General features: G+C 38.8%; 1 protein-coding gene and 1 non-coding gene across 3 annotated transcripts in view; one reads left to right on the forward strand and one right to left on the reverse strand.

Annotated features, from left to right (window-relative positions):
- LOC103712973 (uncharacterized) overlaps positions 1-17,626 on the reverse strand; it is a 37,713-nt gene extending 20,087 nt beyond the window's left edge. For both annotated transcript variants that reach the window (XR_015972714.2, XM_088709900.2), the window contains exons 1-2: positions 17,285-17,626; positions 17,056-17,161 (exon numbers count right to left, since the gene is read on the reverse strand). Coding sequence is in view for 1 of the 2 variants with exons in the window: in XM_088709900.2 (XP_088566026.1) it covers positions 17,056-17,112 (57 nt within the window). In the remaining variant the exon portion in view is untranslated. The remainder of the gene's footprint in view (positions 1-17,055; positions 17,162-17,284) is intronic.
- On the forward strand, positions 10,147-10,256 carry LOC120107764 (small nucleolar RNA R71). The gene has a single exon (XR_005509416.2). It is a non-coding gene; the product is annotated as a small nucleolar RNA R71 (small nucleolar RNA).
- Positions 17,627-19,733: the final 2,107 nt, after the last annotated feature.

The following is a 19,733-nucleotide window of genomic DNA, read 5'->3' on the forward strand; positions in this document are numbered from 1 at the left end:
CTAAAGTTTGGCAATCTGTGCGAATCGTTCTTTGCTTCACGGATGGTTACGAATAAAAGTCGGAAATTGCAGCAACTTAAATTATTTGTTTGGCAAGAGTTGTACCGAATTGGTACATCAGTTTGATGCCAATAGATGCAACAAAAAGGTGGATTATTCTAAAATAGAAGATGCACCGATTGGGAAGGGGCATCAAGTCTTTATAAATAGAGAGCCTTCCCAGATTTTACTATGCAATACTTTATTTTCCCCGCTTCCGGCAATTCTGTCAAAAAACCTTTATTTCCTTTAGTTTCTAAAACAGTTTCAGGAGAGTTTTTGGAATCTCTTCAGAATTGCTATCTGCAGAATTCCCTAAGGCTTTGTTGTATCCTGGGGGTGATTTGCTAGGAACCTATTAGCAAACTCCTTTGAGTGGGGGCAAATATCACCTTAAAGAAAGCGATTTTACGCGCCTCAAAGCCTTAAATTGTTCTACAATTTCTTTTATTTTCTTGTTTCCTCCCACTCTCCTCAACAATTTTAAGGTGATATTCGCAATGGCTTTTGAATCAAGTACTGCCTTCAAAGTCATGAATCAAGATTTCATCAAGTTAGATCGATTTGATGGAACTAATTTCACTCGTTGGAAAGACAAGATGGCATTTCTTCTCACTGCACTAAAAATCACTTATGTGTTAGATCCAAGTCTACAACCAATTCCTCCTGAAACTCCATAAGATTCTGATCAAGTCAAAGAAGAACGAAAGAAGTGAGAGGATGATGAATTTGTTTGTCGAGGCCACATTTTGAACACATTATCAGATCGTCTCTATGATCTCTATGTCTCTTTGAAGTCTCCACAAGAAATTTGAAAAGCATTGGAGGAGAAGTATACAACTGAAAAGCAAGGTGCGGACAAATTTTTGATTATGAAATATTTTGAATTTAAGATGACTGATAACATACCAATCATGGATCAAGTACATGAATTGCAAGTTTTGGTTAGCAGACTCCGTGATCTTAAAATTATTATTCCTGAGTCACTTCAAGTGGGGGCAATTATTGCAAAACTTCCTCCCACTTGGAATAATTATAGGAAGAAACTTCTGCACATGAAAGAAGATTTAAACATAACGGATACAAAAGCATCTAAGGATTGAAGAAAAAACTAGAAAAAGAGATGCTCTGTATCTGAACTCTAACGTGAATTATGTTAGTAAAAAGGAGTCTAACAAAAACCAAAGAAGCCAGAAATTTTTCCAAGTGCAAAAGAAAGGTTCTGGCTTCAAGAAGAATAACAATCCTAACAAAAGGAATAAAATTTGTTATCATTGTGGAAAGAAAGGCCATTATATTCGTAAGTGTAGGCATCATCACAATGAAAAGAAAGTCAGTCCAGGTTCAACCAACAATGAAAACAATGCAAACATGGTGGAAGAAGAGATCAAAGATCTTGTTGCTATGGTTTTTGTAATGCAAATTAGTATGATTACAGAAATACATATGGCAACGACCAACAAGTCGTCTGCGTGGTGGCTTGACTCTGGCGCTACAGTTCATGTTTGCAATGATAGAGATCAATTCAAGAGTTATGAAGGTGCTGCTGTTGGTCAAGAAGTACTAATGGAAAATTACAACCCCGCAAAAGTCCTTGGAAAAGGAATTGTTGAACTTCAATTTACTTCTGGAAAGAAACTTTGTTAAATGTCCTGCATGTCCCAGAAATTAGAAAAAATCTTGTATCTGCTAGTCTGTTATGTAAAAAGGCTTTAAAGTTGTTCTAGAATCTGATAAGGTGGTCCTTTCTAAGAATGGGATTTTTGTTGGGAAGGGATATTCTTGTAATGGTATGTTTAAACTCAGTCTTGATAATATTAATAAAGTATCATCACATTCTGCTTATATTATTGATTCTTGTTCTTTATGGCATGCTAGACTAGCACATTTAAATTTTAAGTCATTACATTTTATGCAAAAGCATGGATATATTTCTTATATGCATAAAGACAATAATAAGTGTGAAATTTGCATTCAAGCAAAAATCACTAAGAAGCCTTTTCCCAAGGTGGAAAGAAATACTCAAATATTGGAATTGGTACATTCCGATATTTGTGAATTGAATGGAAATCTAACAAGAGGTGGCAAACGGTATTTTATAACATTTATAGATGATTGCTCAAGATACACATATGTATATTTAATGAGAAGCAAAGACGAAGCATTTGACTTCTTTAAATGTTATATAGCAGAAGTAGAAAATCAAAAGGAAAAGAAAATTAAAATTCTTCACAATGATAAAGGTGGAGAATATTTTTCTAATGAATTTTCTGCTTATTGTGAAGAGCACAATATTATACACCAAAAATCAGCACCATATACACCTCAACAAAATGGTTTGGCTGAAAGAAAAAATAGGACTTCAATTGACATGGTTAATGCAATGATTTTAAATGCTAAGTTATCTTTAAATTTGTGAGGTGAAGCATTGCTCACTGCATGTCATGTTCACAATAGAATTCCATCCAGAAAAATGCAAATTTCACCTTATGAATTGTGGAAAGGAAGAAAACCAAATTTGGACTATTTTAAAGTGTGGGGGTGTTTGGCCTTTTATAGAGTTCCTGGTCTAAAGAGAACCAAATTAGGGCCAAGAGCAATTAAAAGTGTGTTTGTGGGATATGCTCAAAATTCAAAAGCATATAGATTGTTAGACCTAGAATCTAATGTTATAGTGGAAACTAGAGATGCAGAATTTATAGAAGATAAATTCTGTACTGATTTTGTGCCTGAGTCTATTCCTACAATTGATAGCACACAATGGTGCAAAAATAAAATTGCTCTCCCAAATGCAGGAGAATCGCACAAGTAGTATAACTCGGAAGTCCGAGGTCGATTCCTCAGAGAACGATCTATGGGTTATTAGCTTAATTTCAGAATAATTGATTCAATAAATTTGTGGATTAAGATGATGTTTTGCAAATAGAAAATCATTCAGTAAATAGAGAATCAAAGTTTGGATAGATTAAGATGGTGTAGGGATCTGGAATCCCCCTTGATAATCTTGCATTCAAGAAATAAATTCTTCAGTTCTTGATTAAAGATGTAAAAGTAGAATAGATCAAAGCATGGAAGAAGAGGAGGCAGGCTCGTGGAAGAAGAGGAGGCAGACGGCTGGGAGATTGAAATGGATGAGAGCTGCGGCAGGATCTTCGGACGCTGGGATCCTGGGATGCTGCTCACGGACGGCTGTAGGCGGGATCACATGTTGAAGAACGGACTCGGAATCTTGAAATGGTAAGGGAGGCGGATGCTTGGGAGGTGATCGCGGCTGCTGTGGAGGAGCGTTGATTGGGTTGTGAGGTTGAGAAGGAGGAGAACGCGGACGAGACGGATGCCGGAGGTGATCGCAGACGCGGACGATGTGCGGATGCTGGGAATCCGGAAGATTGCTGGGAATGAAGCTTGGACTCATGGACGGTTTGGGATGCTTCACGATCGCGGGAGCTGGAGTTTGGGAGAGGCAGACGTGGACGAGATGAGTTGGACACGAACATGACGCAGGGAGGCGCGGATGGATCGTGATGATGGATCCGCTGCTGTGAGCCCACGGGCTTTTGGGTCCTCTTGGATAATGAAACAAAGCCCTTGGCGAATCCATTATGCGGTGCCTCCGAATGACTGCTAAGTGTTGCTCGAGTGCAAGTGTAATTGATCAGATTAATTATGGCTCCAGTATGATCAGGTTCGGGGTTATGCATCATCCAAATCTGTACCAAATTCGCATCTTAACTCTGATTTACGATCAACTGCATCCACCAAAAATATAATATTAATGTAGCACTTTTATTATTATTTATTAGCAATAATACCAATTTAAGTGATGTGTAGATCGCACTTTTGTGCTCTCATCACACCCCCCAACTAGCTTATTACTAGTCTCTAGTAATTAACGAGCAAACGATAATGAGGACACAAAAGATGTGGTCTAACCTATGACTTTTTATTGAAGCTAAAGACACAAAACTAAAATACGTACCCACTTTCGTAGGGCATCACGACTGCACTTAGCACATGCAACAAGCCGTTAAACCCCTAGGTTACCCTAGTGGACAAATGTTGTCTCGTGAGGATTTTCAGGGATGTTACCCACAAACATCATGAATGATATGACATGAGATCCTAAAAAATATGAAATAAAGCCTAAGCTAATACACATGTGATATCTATTTTTCTTAAGCTTGGCAACTATCAAAGCAAGGAAAAATACGAAAGTGTAGTGTGCATAAAATAGTATGACTTTCTCAGAGTACTAATACCTCCACCACAACATGGTACCGCTTGAATTTTAGGTGTACTACTCAAGTTCACAAGTGTTTACTACAGTTTATTAGGGCCTAATCCATCAAATTTTCGGAATATCTCATGTTGTCTAAAATTGTCAAGAATGGTTTGCATAAAAAGAAGCTATCAATCCCAACTAAATATCCAAAGTACACAAAGGTCTAATACAATGGAGTCAAACCAGCCATTACCACATGTCACTGGGTTCAGCCCAACCAACCCTATTCATGCTCTTTTTTTTTTAAAATATGGTGATTACAATAGTCCAACCCCCTTAGGCTCTAGCAAGGTCCATGTAGCGAGTTTTCGGCCAATGACTCCTGATCCAGTTGGCTCAAGGCATTAGGTGAAACACCTCTCGGGCTTAATTACTCGAACTAGACTACGCCACGAGGTTAGATTTATCATCTCCTCATTTTTTTTTAATTATTATTATTTTTTTTCTAAAATAGAGAAGGTAAACTAGACCACATAATGTGACTGCAACGTGACTATAGGTCAACCAAGGTCGGAACATAAGGTACTTAGATGATCTAGCCGGGGTATTCAATCTCTATCTTTATGTGAAAATCAAATCATGAACCTTTTAGTACGGACAAGGATACTCGTACTTCTTTTACAGATATGGCTTAATAAAAATGCATTAAACAAATGTGAACTCCTAAGGCCTTCCTATAATCATTAAATACATGCGCGGGGATCTAATAATAGGTCTCTGATCAGTCATAGTATGCATGTATTCCTTGCCTTAATAGTTGCACAAACTCAATATGAAAATACATGTGCATTTGCTTAGAAAAGAATGCAAATTTTTTTTTTTTTAAATCAAAATACTTTCCTCCCCCCAACTTAAACATTGCATTGTCCTCAATGTAATAGATACAAGAAAGCTATAATGAAAGACAGTAGAGAAAATAATATTGAAGAGAAGAGGAATACCTTGAGCTGTTGATATCCAGAAAATAAAACCTACAAAACTAGAAAAATAATCCTAACTAATATACACATACCTTTGCCTTCATGCTCAGTCATAAGAAGGCTCCCCCAAGGAAAAGGAGTCCTCTTCATCTGCAAAATTCTCAAGAAAAGGTTTTAACCTATGTCCATTTACCTTAAAAATTCTACCATCCCGTGGATTCTCAATCTCAACCGCCCCATGTGGAAAAACAGTTTTTATAATGTAAGGACCTGTCCATCTCGATCGCAACTTGCCAGAAAACAGATGTAGGCGAGAGTCATAACAAAGAACTTTTTGTGAAGGTTTAAAAGATTTTCTTAAAATTGATCTATCGTGCCTAATTTTCATTCGTTCTTTACAAAGTCTAGCATTGTCATAAGCATCTTTGCGAATCTCATTAAGCTCGTTCAATTGCAATTTTCTAGCTAGACCGGCATCTTGTAAATCAAAATTCAATTTTCTAATTGCCCAATACGATTTATGTTCTATTTCTACAGGCAGATGACACGCTTTTCCGTAGACTAGCCGGTAGGGAGACATGCCAAGAATGGTTTTGTATGCAGTACGATAGGCCCATAATGCATCTGATAGATTCAAGGACCAATCTTTTCGTGATGGGTTCACCGTTTTCTCTAAAATACGCTTGATCTCCCTATTGGCTAACTCTACCTGGCCACTAGTTTGCGGATGATATGGGGTAGCAACTCTATGGGTGACACCATACTTTTTCAATAAGGTCTCGAAAGTCTTATTACAAAAGTGTTTTCCACCGTCACTAATTATAACCTTAGGCATCCCAAATCGTGAAAAAATATTTTCTTTTAAAAACTTCAGGACAGGTTTGTGATCATTGGTCCTACAAGCGACAGCTTCTACCCATTGGGACACATACTCGACACCGACTAAAATATACTCATATCCAAAAGACGGTGGGAATGGGCCCATAAAATCGATGCCCCAACAATTAAAAATTTCGATAATAGTAATGGGTTGAAGAGGCATCATTTGCCTACGAGTTAGACTTCCAATACGTTGACATGGATTACATGTCCTGCAGAACTCGTGGGCATCTTTGAACATAGTGGGCCAATAGAAACCACATTGCAAAACTTTTGCAACAGTTTTCTTAGAGGCAAAGTGTCCACCGCAAGCATCAGTGTGGCAGAAAGAAAGTATGCTTTGTATATCATGATCCGGTATGCATCGTCTAAAGATTTGATCATTGCAATATTTAAATAAATAGGGTTCGTCATAGTAATAATTCTTTACTTCGCGCAAGAAAATTTTTCTATCTGTCGACCCCCAATGTTCTGGCATCCGGCTTGTAACAAGAAAATTTACAATATCTGCATACCATGGCATACTAGAAAGTGCAAACAACTGCTCTTCAGGGAATGAGTCCTTGATGAAAAACTGTGGCACCGAATCATGAAAAACTAGCCGTGATAAATGGTCAGCAACCACATTTTCTACTCCCTTTTTATCTTTGATGGTGATGTCAAATTCTTGGAGTAGAAGTATCCATCGTATTAGGCGTGGTTTGGCCTCTTTCTTATCTAGCAAATATTTTAGTGCTGCATGGTCCGTGAAGATAACAATAGGAGCACCAAGGATATAAGAACGAAATTTGTCTAATGCAAATACTACTGCAAGCAATTCCCTTTCGGTAGTGGTGTAATTTATTTGAGCATCGTTTAAGGTTTTGCTTGCATAGTAAATGACGTATGGCTTATTATCCTTGCGTTGTCCTAGGACGGCTCCTATCGCATAGTCGCTAGCATCGCACATGATCTCAAAAGGTAATGACCAACCAGGTGGTTGCACGATGGGTGCAGTGCTAAGCATAGACTTCAACTTTTCGAATGCCTCCTGATATGTTTCAATCCAATTGAACGGTGTATCAAGGGACAGGAGGTTATATAATGGTCGAGCTATGATACTAAAGTCCTTGATGAACCTCCTATAAAATCCAGCATGACCCAAAAATGATCTAACATCTCTAACCGTCTTGGGTGCAAGTAGCTTGGCGATTAAGTCAATCTTAGCTCTATCAACTTCCATGCCCTTCGATGAAACAATATGTCCTAGGACAATTCCCTTAGGCACCATGAAGTGGCATTTCTCCCAATTCAGTATCAAATTCTTTTCTATACATCGAGCTAAGACTGCTTGTAAATGTGACAAGCAATCATCAAATGAGTCGCCAAAAACGGAAAAGTCATCCATGAACACTTCCAAAAACTTCTCGTTCATGTCTTCAAAGATGCTGAGCATACATCTTTGGAATGTTGCAGGTGCATTACACAATCCAAATGGCATTCGTCGGAAAGCAAATGTGCCAAAAGGACAAGTGAAGGTAGTCTTCTCTTGGTCTTCTGGTGAAATCTCAATTTGATAATATCCCGAATAGCCATCGAGAAACAATAGAAATCATGCCCTGCAACTCTTTCCAACACTTGGTCTAGGAAGGGCAGAGGAAAGTGATCCTTTCGTGTGACCAAATTCAGATTTCGGTAGTCCACACACATGCGCCAACTCGTCGGGACACGAGTTGGAACTAGTTCACCTTGTTCATTTTCTACCACCGTCAAACCCGACTTCTTAGGAACGACTTGAGTAGGGCTTACCCACTTACTGTCGGAAATTGGGTAAATAATACCCACGTCAAGCAACTTGAGGACTTCTGCCTTAACCACATCTCTCATCGTAGGATTTAACCTTCGTTGCATTTGTCTTGTGATTTTGGCATTGTCCTCCAAATATATCCGATGCGTACAGATTAAGGGGCTAATCCCCTTCAAGTCTGCAATAGACCACCCTAAGGCTCCTTTATGATTCTTTAGAACACCAACTAATTTTTTTTTCCGAGTATGATCAAGTCCAGACGAGATGATTACAGGAAAAGTGTCATCGGGTCCAAGAAAGACATACTTAAGTTCCTTTGGTAAGGGTTTCAATTCGAGCTTGGGTGCTTGCTCATGGGATGGTACTATTTTCGCCTCTTGAGGCGACAACCTCTCAAATTCCTCTACTTTCGGTCTCCACCTATTGACCATCTTGATATCCAAACTATCCACAATAGGTGTGACTGATGAATCATCATCATTGGTGCCATTAGGACACCAATCAATCAAGCCATCATCGGATGGGTTGTTAAATGCTTCAGCTAACAAATATTCTTCCGTGATGGTTTCAACCCAATCAACCTCCTTACTTTCTTCGGGATCATTGGGTTGTTTGCACACATTAAAAATGTTCAGTTCTAAGATCATGTTACCGAAAGAAAGCTTCATGACGCCATTTCTACAATTAATTAATGCATTAGAAGTTGCGAGGAATGGACGTCCTAAAATGACCGGAATCTGGGACCGTGAGTTCGAAGCCGGATGTGTGTCCAATACGATAAAATCGACAGAAAAGTAGAACTTATCTACTTGTACCAATACATCTTCGATAATCCCCCTCAGAATTTTGACTGATCTGTCAGCTAATTGCAAAGTGACGGAGGTTGGTTTCAGCTCACCTAAACCAAGTTGCTCATATACAGAATATGGCAACAAATTCACACTCGCCCCTAAATCTAACAATGCTCGCTCTATCCTAAAGTTGCCTATGATGCATGAGATGGTTGGGCAACCTGGATCCTTATATTTAGGGAGAATGTTGTGCTGCAAAATAGCACTTACATTTTCAGTTAAAAATGCCTTCTTCTTAATATTTAATCGGCGCTTGACAGTACACAAGTCCTTCAAAAATTTAGTATAAGAGGTACTTGTCTGATTGCATCAAGAAAAGGTATGTTGATCTTTACTTGCTTAAAAAGCTCAAGAATTTCAGAATTAGGTTCGAGCTTTTGCAACGGCTTTAACCGTTGTGGAAAAGGTGGAGGAAAAGGACATTCAACTTTCTCAGTAGAAGTTGGGACCTCAACTTTTTCTTTGTCCTTTTCATCGGCTTTGGGAGCATCAGAATTAGAAGTGACTTGCGGTCTCAATGGGACGGTCTGATCAATGACTTTCCCATTACGCAAAGTCATGATGCTCTTTGCATGTTCTGTATGCGAACTAGAAGGAGCCGTATTATTACTACCGTGCACTTGTGGGTTAGGTTGGGGTTGAGCTGGAAGCTTACCCTTCTCTTGGGTACTTAGGACGGTAGTCAACATTGACAATTGGTTCCTTATGTCTTCAAAATTTCGAGTATTCTGAGCATTGATATTAGCTTGACCTTGTAGAAAAGTTTGTATGGATTGCAAGGTATCCTCGATATTTGGCTAAAAAGAGGGTGGTGATGCAAAAGTAGGATGTGCAGGTGGAGGAGCTGAATGGTGTGACTGTTGAGAATGATCATTTCTCCACCTAAAATTTGGATGATTCTTCCAACCAGGGTTATAGGTATTCGAGTATGGATCGTTATAAGACTTTTGGTAGGAGTTCATAGCATTTGCTTGATCGTGCAAGACTTCTTTGAATGCCGGTATGGTGGGGCAATCTGTAGTGGTATGACCCGACATATCGCAGATACTACAACACTCGTTTCTAAGCTCTATAGTTTTGACAGGCTCAACCTTCCTAAGCTCAATTTCTTCTACCTTCCTAGTGAGGGCTGCCATTTTAGCATGAAGATCATCCTCAGTTCTGAGATTGTAAAGGCCTCCCTGTACAGAGCTAGTAGGCTTAGGCAAAGACTTATTATTTCTATCCCCGTTATCCCAAAGTTGGGCAGTCTCCGCAAGGGAATCCAAATACTCCCACACTTCATCAGGGTGTTTTTCTAAAAATCTACCATTGCACATGGTCTCTACAAACTGTTTCAACTGTGGAGATAAACCTTCATAAAAGAAGCTAATGGTTCTCCAGGTTTCGAACCCGTGATGAGGGCATGAGAGAAGAAGGTCTTTAAATCTTTCCCAACATTCATAAAATATTTCATTATCTTTTTGTTGGAAATTGCTAATATGTCTTTTTAAAAAGTTGGTCCTTTGTGTGGGAAAGAACTTCTTCAAAAATTCTCTCTGCATATCTTGCCAAGTTCTTATTGATCTAGGTCGCAACGAGTTTAGCCATGTTTTGGCCTTATCTTTTAGAGAGAAAGGGAACAATGTCAATTTGAGGACATCCTCGGTGACGTTTGGCACTTTAAATGTAATACTCAATTCTTCAAAATCTTTTAAATGAAGATACGGACTCTCGGATTCTAACCCGTGAAACTTGGGAAGCAATTGAATTACCCCGGGTTTGATGTCAAAATGTCCTACATTATCAGGAAAAATTATGCATGAAGGCTGACTAGTCCTAGTCGGTTGTAGGTATTGTCTTAGAGTCATAACATGGGGTTCACGTTCTCGATCGTGGTGACTTCCCGCATCTTCATTTAAATCAGCCATCTCACAAGGTGTGAGATATTGAAAAGGAATTTCAAGGGAATGTCCTAAGGGATGATCTAAAGTTGTACGACTTAATCGACCGGTGTCGTCCCTATTCCACTTTAGCATGCAAAATATTTTCCTCTCTTTTTTTTATTTTTTTTTAAAATATAAGTACCAACTAAAGATAACCTAAAACGACACCCTAAAACAAAAATCTATTCACAATCAAGCATGCAACAAAACATTACACCTCAATTTCTAATATTTTTCTTAAATTTCTAGACAGCTCCTAACTGGTTTGAAGAGGGCACCTAAGCCTCCAATCCTATCTAATGAACCGAATTGACCAGGTAAGCTCCCAGATAAGTGGAGGGGTCACGATGCGTTCGCAAAGGTCCCACTTAAAACCCACTTGCCTCGAACAGATGAACTGTCTCCCTTATAGGGACAAAGCTTGCCTAGACATCAACTAAGCCACAGAGCGAAATTGGTGCAACTTTCGGTGGTCTTCGTCCTATTGAGCTCGAATGTCCTTAGGGGCCAACGTCTAGTTGATTTTAGTTAAGCTTAGGATATTTATGCACTGGGGTGATTTTTGGGCTAAGGACGAGTGATGAAATCCCGACCTTATCTTTTTAAATGGGTTCAGCCCTTAGAATATTTTATGCTGATGCCTTATACTATATGCAACAATCAAGAGATTTTTTTTTTAATGTTTTATGACATGACATTAAATTTCATTGAATAGGTGATCAAGCAAATTATTTATTTATTTATTTTTTAAATTTTATGAGTTGAAGTTTGAAATTTGAATTCTGAAATTTGAAATTTGAAATTTAAAATTTTAGTTTTTTTTTTTCTTTTTTTTTCAATTTTCAATTAGCAACAAGGGTTAATGAGATATAATAAAATTCTGATTCTAAAAAAAATTAAATGCAGAAAATTCAAAACAGAAATCAGCAAGGTTTTATATTAATCTAATGGTCTTAAAAGTCTCAGAATGTCAATCAGACCGTTCAGATTATTGAACAATATGTCTTGCACTAGCGGACCAAATTTGAGTCAAATCAGACGGCTAATTTCTATGATATCAGAGTTTGATGCAGACTGTGTAGGGAATTAAAAATAGTAGTAAAGATTTAAATTTTTTTTTTCAAAAGAAAAATACTAACTACTAAGGTAAAAATTAAATCTAAAATTATACTAATAACTCAGCCATTCCCCGGCAACGGCGCCAAAAACTTGATGCAAAAATAAAATTGCTCTTCCAAGTGCAGGAGAATCGCACAAGTAGTATAACTCGGAAGTTCGAGGTCGATTCCTCAGGAAACGATCTATGGGTTATTAGCTTAATTTCAGATTAATTGATTCAATAAATTTGTGGATTAAGATGATGTTTTGCAAATAGAAAATCATTCAGTAAATAGAGAATCAAAGTTTGGATAGATTAAGATGGTGTAGGGATCTGAAATCCCCCTTGATAATCTTGCATTCAAGAAATAAATTCTTCGGTTCTTGATTAAAGATGTAAAAGTAGAATAGATCAAAGCATGGAATATATTTTTTTTTTGGACATATGAACTCTATTTCTAAGCATTCATCGTGCCTATTACATCAACGACAAATCAAATACTAAAGCGGTCCATATGTCAATCAACATAAACCATTAAAGAACTATCTACAAAATAATTATGCAAGAATCCATAATATATTGGAAATATAAATCTATAAGAGTAAAGGTTTAGAATTTACTTCAAATAAAGCAAAACATCAAAGGTTCCTCCATCACCCTTCACCTAGGACTTTAGCCTTCCATTAAAAACATTATCCTCCCTCTCATCACTTTTTTTTTCTTTTTCTTTTTGGAAACAGGGCATACCCTGTTTCCTTCTTCTCTTTTCCCTCAACCGCAACAGCCGGCTCCCCTATTTTCTTTCTTTCTTTTCGGAATCGGAGCCCCCTTTCCCAGTCGAGAAGGCCCTCTTCATATAGATCGCCCCAGAGCCCATGGACAAGGTAGGATTCCCCTGATCGCGCGTGGAGAGGAGGTGATAACGGAGCGGATCCGGCGCTGATGGGTGCGACGCTTCACGGGATGCTGGGGTCTTGGGCTCGGGCGGACGCTGTGGAGGAGATTGCGGGCGGATCCGGCGCTGAGGGGGTCTGATGCTGGTCCGGCGCGTGAGGCAGGCTTGTGGAAGAAGAGGAGGCAGACGGCTGAGAGATTGAAATGGATGAGAGCTGCGGCAGGATCTTCGGACGCTGGGATCCTGGGATGCTGCTCACGGACGGCTGTAGGCGGGATCACATGTTGAAGAACGGACTCGGAATCTTGAAATGGTAAGGGAGGCGGATGCTTGGGAGGTGATCGCGGCTGCTATGGAGGAGCGTTGATCGGGTTGTGAGGCTGAGAAGGAGGAGAACGCGGACGAGACGGATGCCGGAGGTGATTGCGGACGCGGACGATGTGCGGATGCTGGGAATCCGGAAGATTGCTGGGAATGAAGCTTGGACTCGTGGACGGTTTGGGATGCTTCACGATCGCGGGAGCTGGAGTTTGGGAGAGGCAGACGTGGACGAGATGAGTTGGACACGAACATGATGCAGGGAGGCGCGGATGGATCGTGATGACGGATCCGCTGCTGTGAGCCCACGAACTTTTGGGTCCTCTTGGATAATGAAACAAAGCCCTTGGCGAATCCATTATGCGGTGCCTCCGAATGACTGCTAAGTGTTGCTCGAGTGCAAGTGTAATTGATCAGATTAATTATGGCTCCAGCATGATCAGGTTCGGGGTTATGCATCATCCAAATCTATACCAAATTCGCATCTTAACTCTGATTTACGATCAACTGCATCCACCAAAAATATAATATTAATGTAGCACTTTTATTATTATTTATTAGCAATAATACCAATTTAAGTGATGTGTAGATCGCACTTTTGTGCTCTCATCACACAACCCTCACAAACTGACTTAACTCCCAGCATGTCAAACCATGAGAATAATAAAAGGAAGGAGCATAATACTTCTTTGGAGCCTAGGAAAAGGCAGAGAAATAGAAAAGAAAAGAATTTAGGTCCTGATTTCATTTCTTCTCGATCTATAGTCTTTCTTGTTGAAGGTAATAGAACCACTGTACTCAAGAAAATACCCATTTTATTAAATATTGAGGATGATCCTAAAACTTATAGTGAGGCAATGTCATCAAGAGATGCAGCCTTTTGGAAAGAGGCTATAAATGATGAAATGGACTCAATATTGTCTAACAATACTTGGGTTCTAGTGGACTTACCTCAAGGATCAAAGCCAATTAGATGCAAATGGGTATTTAGAAAGAAGTACAATATAGATGGATCTTTACAAACCTTTAAGGCTGGATTAGTAGCCAAAGGGTTTACACAAAAGGAAGGCATAGATTATTTTGATACTTATGCACCAGTGGCAAGAATAACATCCATTAGAGTTCTTATGGCATTAGTTTCAATTCATAAATTGCATGTTCATCAAATGGATGTTAAAACAGCATTTTTAAATGGTGATCTTGATGAAGAGATTTATATGGAACAACCAGAAGGATTTGTTCTTCCTGGAAATGAAAGAAAATTCTGTAAATTGGTCAAGTCATTATATGGTTTAAAGCAAGCACCAAAACAATGGCATGAAAAGTTTGATTTAGTAATTTTATCATATGAATTACACATAACAATGCTGGCAAGTGCATTTATTCAAAGTTTACTCAACATTATGGCATGATCATTTGTCTTTATGTGGATGACTTACTAATTTTTGGAACCAATTTAGAAGGTGTGTCTGAAACTAAGAAGTATCTGACTTCTCAGTTTAAGATGAAAGATCTTAATGAAGCAGATACTATCTTAGGCATAAAGGTTAGGAAACATAGTGGGGGATATGCCTTAAATCAATCTCATTACATTGAGAAATTGTTGATGAAATTTAAACATCTAGGAATAAAAGAAGCAAGTACCCCATATGATCCTAATGGAAAATTGACTGACAATTCTGGCAGAGTAGTGGCACAGCTTGAATACGCCAGTGCTATTGAAAGTTTAATGCATGTTATGCATTGTACAAGGCCAAATATTGCATTTGCTATGTGCAAACTCTCTAGATACAGCAATATGCCTAGTACAGATCACTGGAAAGCAATAAATAGAGTTTTTGATTATCTCAAGAAAACAATTGAATTGGGATTGTTCTATTTTAATTATCCAGTTGTACTAGAAGGATTCACTGATGCAAGTTGGATTACAAGTGCAAGTGATAATAAATCCACGATAGGATGGATTTTTACACTTGGTGGTGGAGCGATTAGTTGGGCCTCTAAAAAACAGACATGTATTTCACACTCAACCATAGAATCTGAATTTATAGCATTGGCAGCTACCGGAAAGGAAGCAGAATGGTTGAGAAATCTGTTATTAGACATTAAGTTATGGCCACAACCTATGCCACCTATTTCTTTGCACTGTGATAGTGAAGCTACTATGTCTAGAGCATATAGTAAAGTTTACAATAGTAAATCTAGACATATCAATTTAAGACATGAATATGTCAGACAATTAATAATGGATGGAATTATTACTATCATTTATGTAAGATCTAGCAATAATTTGGCGGATCCGCTAACCAAAGGTTTGTCAAGAGATTTGGTGAAAATTACATCGGCTAGAAAGGGTTTCCCCTTTTGTAAATAGTCACCGGTAATGGTAACCCAACCTTACTCTAGCAAAAAAAAAAAAAAAAAAAACTAGTACTAAGGTTTAAAGGGTAATAACAAGTTACTGTTATGTGACTGATAGCACTAATACTTACATTGAGTCCCAAAAGAAAATTAGTGCTAACTGTTACGTTAATAGAGGATGAGTTATAACTCTTAATGGAATTCAAATTATTTTAAGTGTCTACAGTAACAGGGACACAAATAAAAATGGGATCCCACCTATATGAATATAGAAGTGGTGCCGCTTCTAGCAAGAGTTTGGGGTTTACTCTTGTAAATATTCATGAAACCAGGATTAGCACATGGCCATAATAGTGCTAAAGCAAGTTATCAACTTCTCAATAAAACTGAATATAACTATGTGTGTAATGTTTCTGGTTCTAATAAAGAAGCATTGGTTTAAGCTTCGGCCACCAATAACTTCATTAGAGCTTTGAGACATTTATACTAAGTGAAGGTTTAAATCGAAAGATACCTTTATGTATGCATGGTTATATTGTTAGAAACTAAAGAAAATTTAATATTACTATCTAGTGGGGGAATGTTGGAAATATATAATAGATTGTAATATAAAAATAGTAAATTCATAGTTTACTATAATTATTAATCACTCCGGATCAAACCTCGCGAACAGTTGCTTTAACATGGCCGTTGAAGATATAACAAGAACAATTACTTTAAAGTGGCTATTGAAAATATAACACGAACAGTTGTTTTAAAGTGGCCGTTGAAGATATAACACGAACTGTTATTTTAAAGTGACTGTTGAAGATATAATATTCAAATCTAAAGTTTGGCAATTTGTGCGAATCGTTCTTTGCTTTACGGACGGTTACGAATAAAAGTCGAAAATTGCAGCAACTTAAATTATTTGTTTGGCAAGAGTTGTACCGAATTGGTACATCAGTTTGATGCCAATAGATACAACAAAAAGGTGGATTATTCTGAAATAGAAGATGCACCGATTGGGAAGGGGCATCAAGTCTCTATTTAGCGGCTTAGCCAAAGATGCAACAAAAAGGTGGATTATTCTGAAATAGAAGATGCACCGATTGGGAAGGGGCATCAAGTCTCTATAAATAGAGAGCCTTGCCCAGATCTTACTATGCAATATGTTATTTTCCCCACTTCCGGCAATTCTATCAAAAGACCTTCATTTCCTTTAGTTTCTAAAACATTTTCAGGAGAGTTTTTGGAATCTCTTCAGAATTGCTATCTGCAGAATTTCCTAAGGCTTTGTTGTATCCTGGGGGTGATTTGCTAGGAACCTATTAGCAAACTCCTTTGAGTGGGGGCAAATATTATCTTAAAGAAAGCGATTTTATGCGCCTCAAAGCCTTGAATTGTTCTACAATTTCTTTTATTTTCTTGTTTCCTCCCACTCTCCTCAACAGTTAATGCCAACAAGACCCTAGTTAACATATCATTGACAACCTCATCAGCTGATATCAGAATCATCACCAGTGATTAGAAAGCTAAACCTAGATGGAGGGGTTCATCTTGAACGAAAAAAATCATGGATATGAGAAAAGCTATAACGCGAACAACCCGGGAACAGAGCAAGCAAAAAACACTAGCAAGAAAACCGCACAAAAGATTAAGAGCGAGAAACAGCGAGCGAACAAAGAACGATCCAACATCAAGATACGAAGATGAAGAACCTTCTGCACGAGATTGGCAGTTCCCTTTCCACTGGGGAGAGGGACCGATTCGGACATCGTCACGCACGTCTTTCTGGCTTATCTCCCCGCAGTTCTCGCATTTCACCTGGACAAACCCAAATTTCCATCAAGAATCCTCAAAAGAACCGAACAAAACCCTGGAATCCGATCAAGAACGCGAATCGTTGCCAAGAAACCAGAGATTGCTGCAAGAAGGAGAGGGGGAAACCTTGAAATAGTAAGGGTGGTTGGGATCGTCGCAGCCGCCGCGGGGCTGGAGGTTTGTGAGGTTCTCCAGCTCCGCCGTGAACCATCTTCTCGGCGCGCGGGAGAGCGAGAGCGAGCGTGTCCCCAACCCAACCGTGCGAGGTTCCGGGCTATAGAAATGCGAGTGGAAATGGAATGAAAATCTTGTAGCTCATCTCGACGAGGCTTGACGACTAAAAATAAGGTTGCATGAGCGGCTGAGCGGTGGGCCTAACCGACCTTGCACGTCTTTCCACCGAACTAAACAATGAGGTGGAGGGGAGCCTTCTGGCTGGCGAGAAGGTCTTTCAACTGCTGATAACGAGGATCAACTCGTGACCTCCTTTCATCTAGCTACTTGTCTTTATTGCCGCCTGAAATTGTCCCAAGCTTAAATATTATAGTTAATATGTCATTTAGTCTTCTCATTACTCGGGACCTGTATGGTTTATCCGGTCAATCTAATAGTAAGACTGTAGGGGTGCAAATGGGTCGGATCGAGTCGGATCTTGGGTGACCCCGATCCGACCTGACTTTTTGTTCGGGTCCTAATTTTGGATCCAGATCCGACCCGGTTGAAGATGGAGTCGGGTCGGATCGGATCGGGGTCGGATCCGGATCCAAATCGGATCAAATTTTTTATGCTTTGGGAAAGGATTTGGGCAAATCTAATTTGGTCATATCATAATTATGAGGTGCTGGGTGACCCATGACTTGAAAGACTTGCAATTGACCTCCAGTCAGAACAGATGACCCCTAACTAAGTCGGTCTACAAGCCAAATTTCATATCACACTATTTTTTGTCCATATGACTGATCGGACGGAACTTGGTGTCTCCCGGCTCCCCTCTCACGAGGACAAAAAAAATCCCAGACCTTCTTCCAAAATCCAATTCCATTGCAGAAAACTGGCACATGACCCATATTCAGTTCGGTGTTCCCTCACTTCCTCCCTGCAAAAGTTAAAAAAAAAAGAAACCGAAAAACAGAAGGAAAAAAAGAAGAAAAAAAAAAGCCTGCTACCGAGACACCAAAGGCATCAACAGTGTAATAGACCGGGAGAGGATCCTCACGGACCAATAGTACCACGACCCACATAAAAAAAAGAAAAAAAAACTTTCTTTTGCTTTTTTCCCCTCTTTCTTTCTCTCTTCGGATCCATTCGGGTCGGGTCGGATCCGTTCGGTGAACCCAGACCCGACCCAGAAAATGATTCGGATCCAATTTTAGGACCCGACCCAGACCCACGGATCCTAAAATTCGGATCGGGTCGGGTCTACGCGGGTCGGGCCGGGTCAGGTCTCGGGTCGACCCAACCCATTTGCAGCCTTAAGTAAGAGTGGCAATCTGAATGCAGGTTGGGTCAAAAAAAATTCAATTCAAATTTGATCTATTTAGTAAAACTCGATATGTTTATTAAACAGGTAATCCAATCCGACCCGCACAATCTATTTTGAACAGATCGAATTAGGTTAAATAGGTTCAACAAGTTCAATAAATTTTTAATACACTAAATAGGGTAAATAATTTTTTAACACACTAAACAGGCTAAACATATTAAATTAGATAGAAATGGGTTCAATTAATTTTAAGCAGGTTGAAATGGGTAAAGGTCATGATCTAACCTATTTATTAAATAGGCCAAGATAGGTTAGCAAATCAAAAGTTTAAATATAAATCTGGCCATTTAATAAACGGATCTAGATGGATTGAACTATTTATGATCCAAACCTATCTATATCATACCCTAAAGTAAGTTATTTATGGGTCAGATTGTTGAATAGGGTGCGGTCAGAAGAGAGTGCAGTATAAAAGGATGTAATACAATCGAAGAAAGTGTACAGGGCCTGATTTTTATAGGAAGAAAAAAATCTTGAAAATTGGGTTTGCAATTTATACATTCTTTCGCTCACTCCATGATCATGCTCTCTTCCAATCGTATCCCATCAAGTTGATTATTTCCAGAAAAATATACCTTTTTCTGTGATCATTGTTTTTATTCGATACTAATTAAACATCATTTCATAGGATTTTTTTTTTGACATAGCCCCATCTTTAAATCTCTTCATTCCCATAAAATAAGTATTGATCATATTATTCGTTTATAACCTTAACCTGATTTGATGAAAGAAGTTCGCAATTTCTTCTTCTTATCCTTCTCGTGCATGGTATGCCTCTTGCATCGGCTTGGATTAATTTGTGTAAGACTTGAATATACGACAATCCCTCCCCCATCCTTTTTTTTTTAAGGAACATATACCTCAATTCTATAGCATTTGAGGCTAGCATGACATGAAGATCTCTTATATGCTACAATGAGAATCATAGAAATTTTGGGTCTACAAAAATAGGCATAGGAGCTCATAGTACAAATTATGAGTGATGCATGAATTGCTGTGGAAAGGTGTTCCATTACATGGTACCTTTTGTTC

This window comes from Phoenix dactylifera, chromosome 1, assembly GCF_051530095.1.
Source record: "Phoenix dactylifera cultivar Ajwa chromosome 1, Ajwa_hap1_PhDact_Kaust_v1.1, whole genome shotgun sequence".
In the NCBI taxonomy this organism is placed as follows: domain Eukaryota; kingdom Viridiplantae; phylum Streptophyta; class Magnoliopsida; order Arecales; family Arecaceae; genus Phoenix; species Phoenix dactylifera.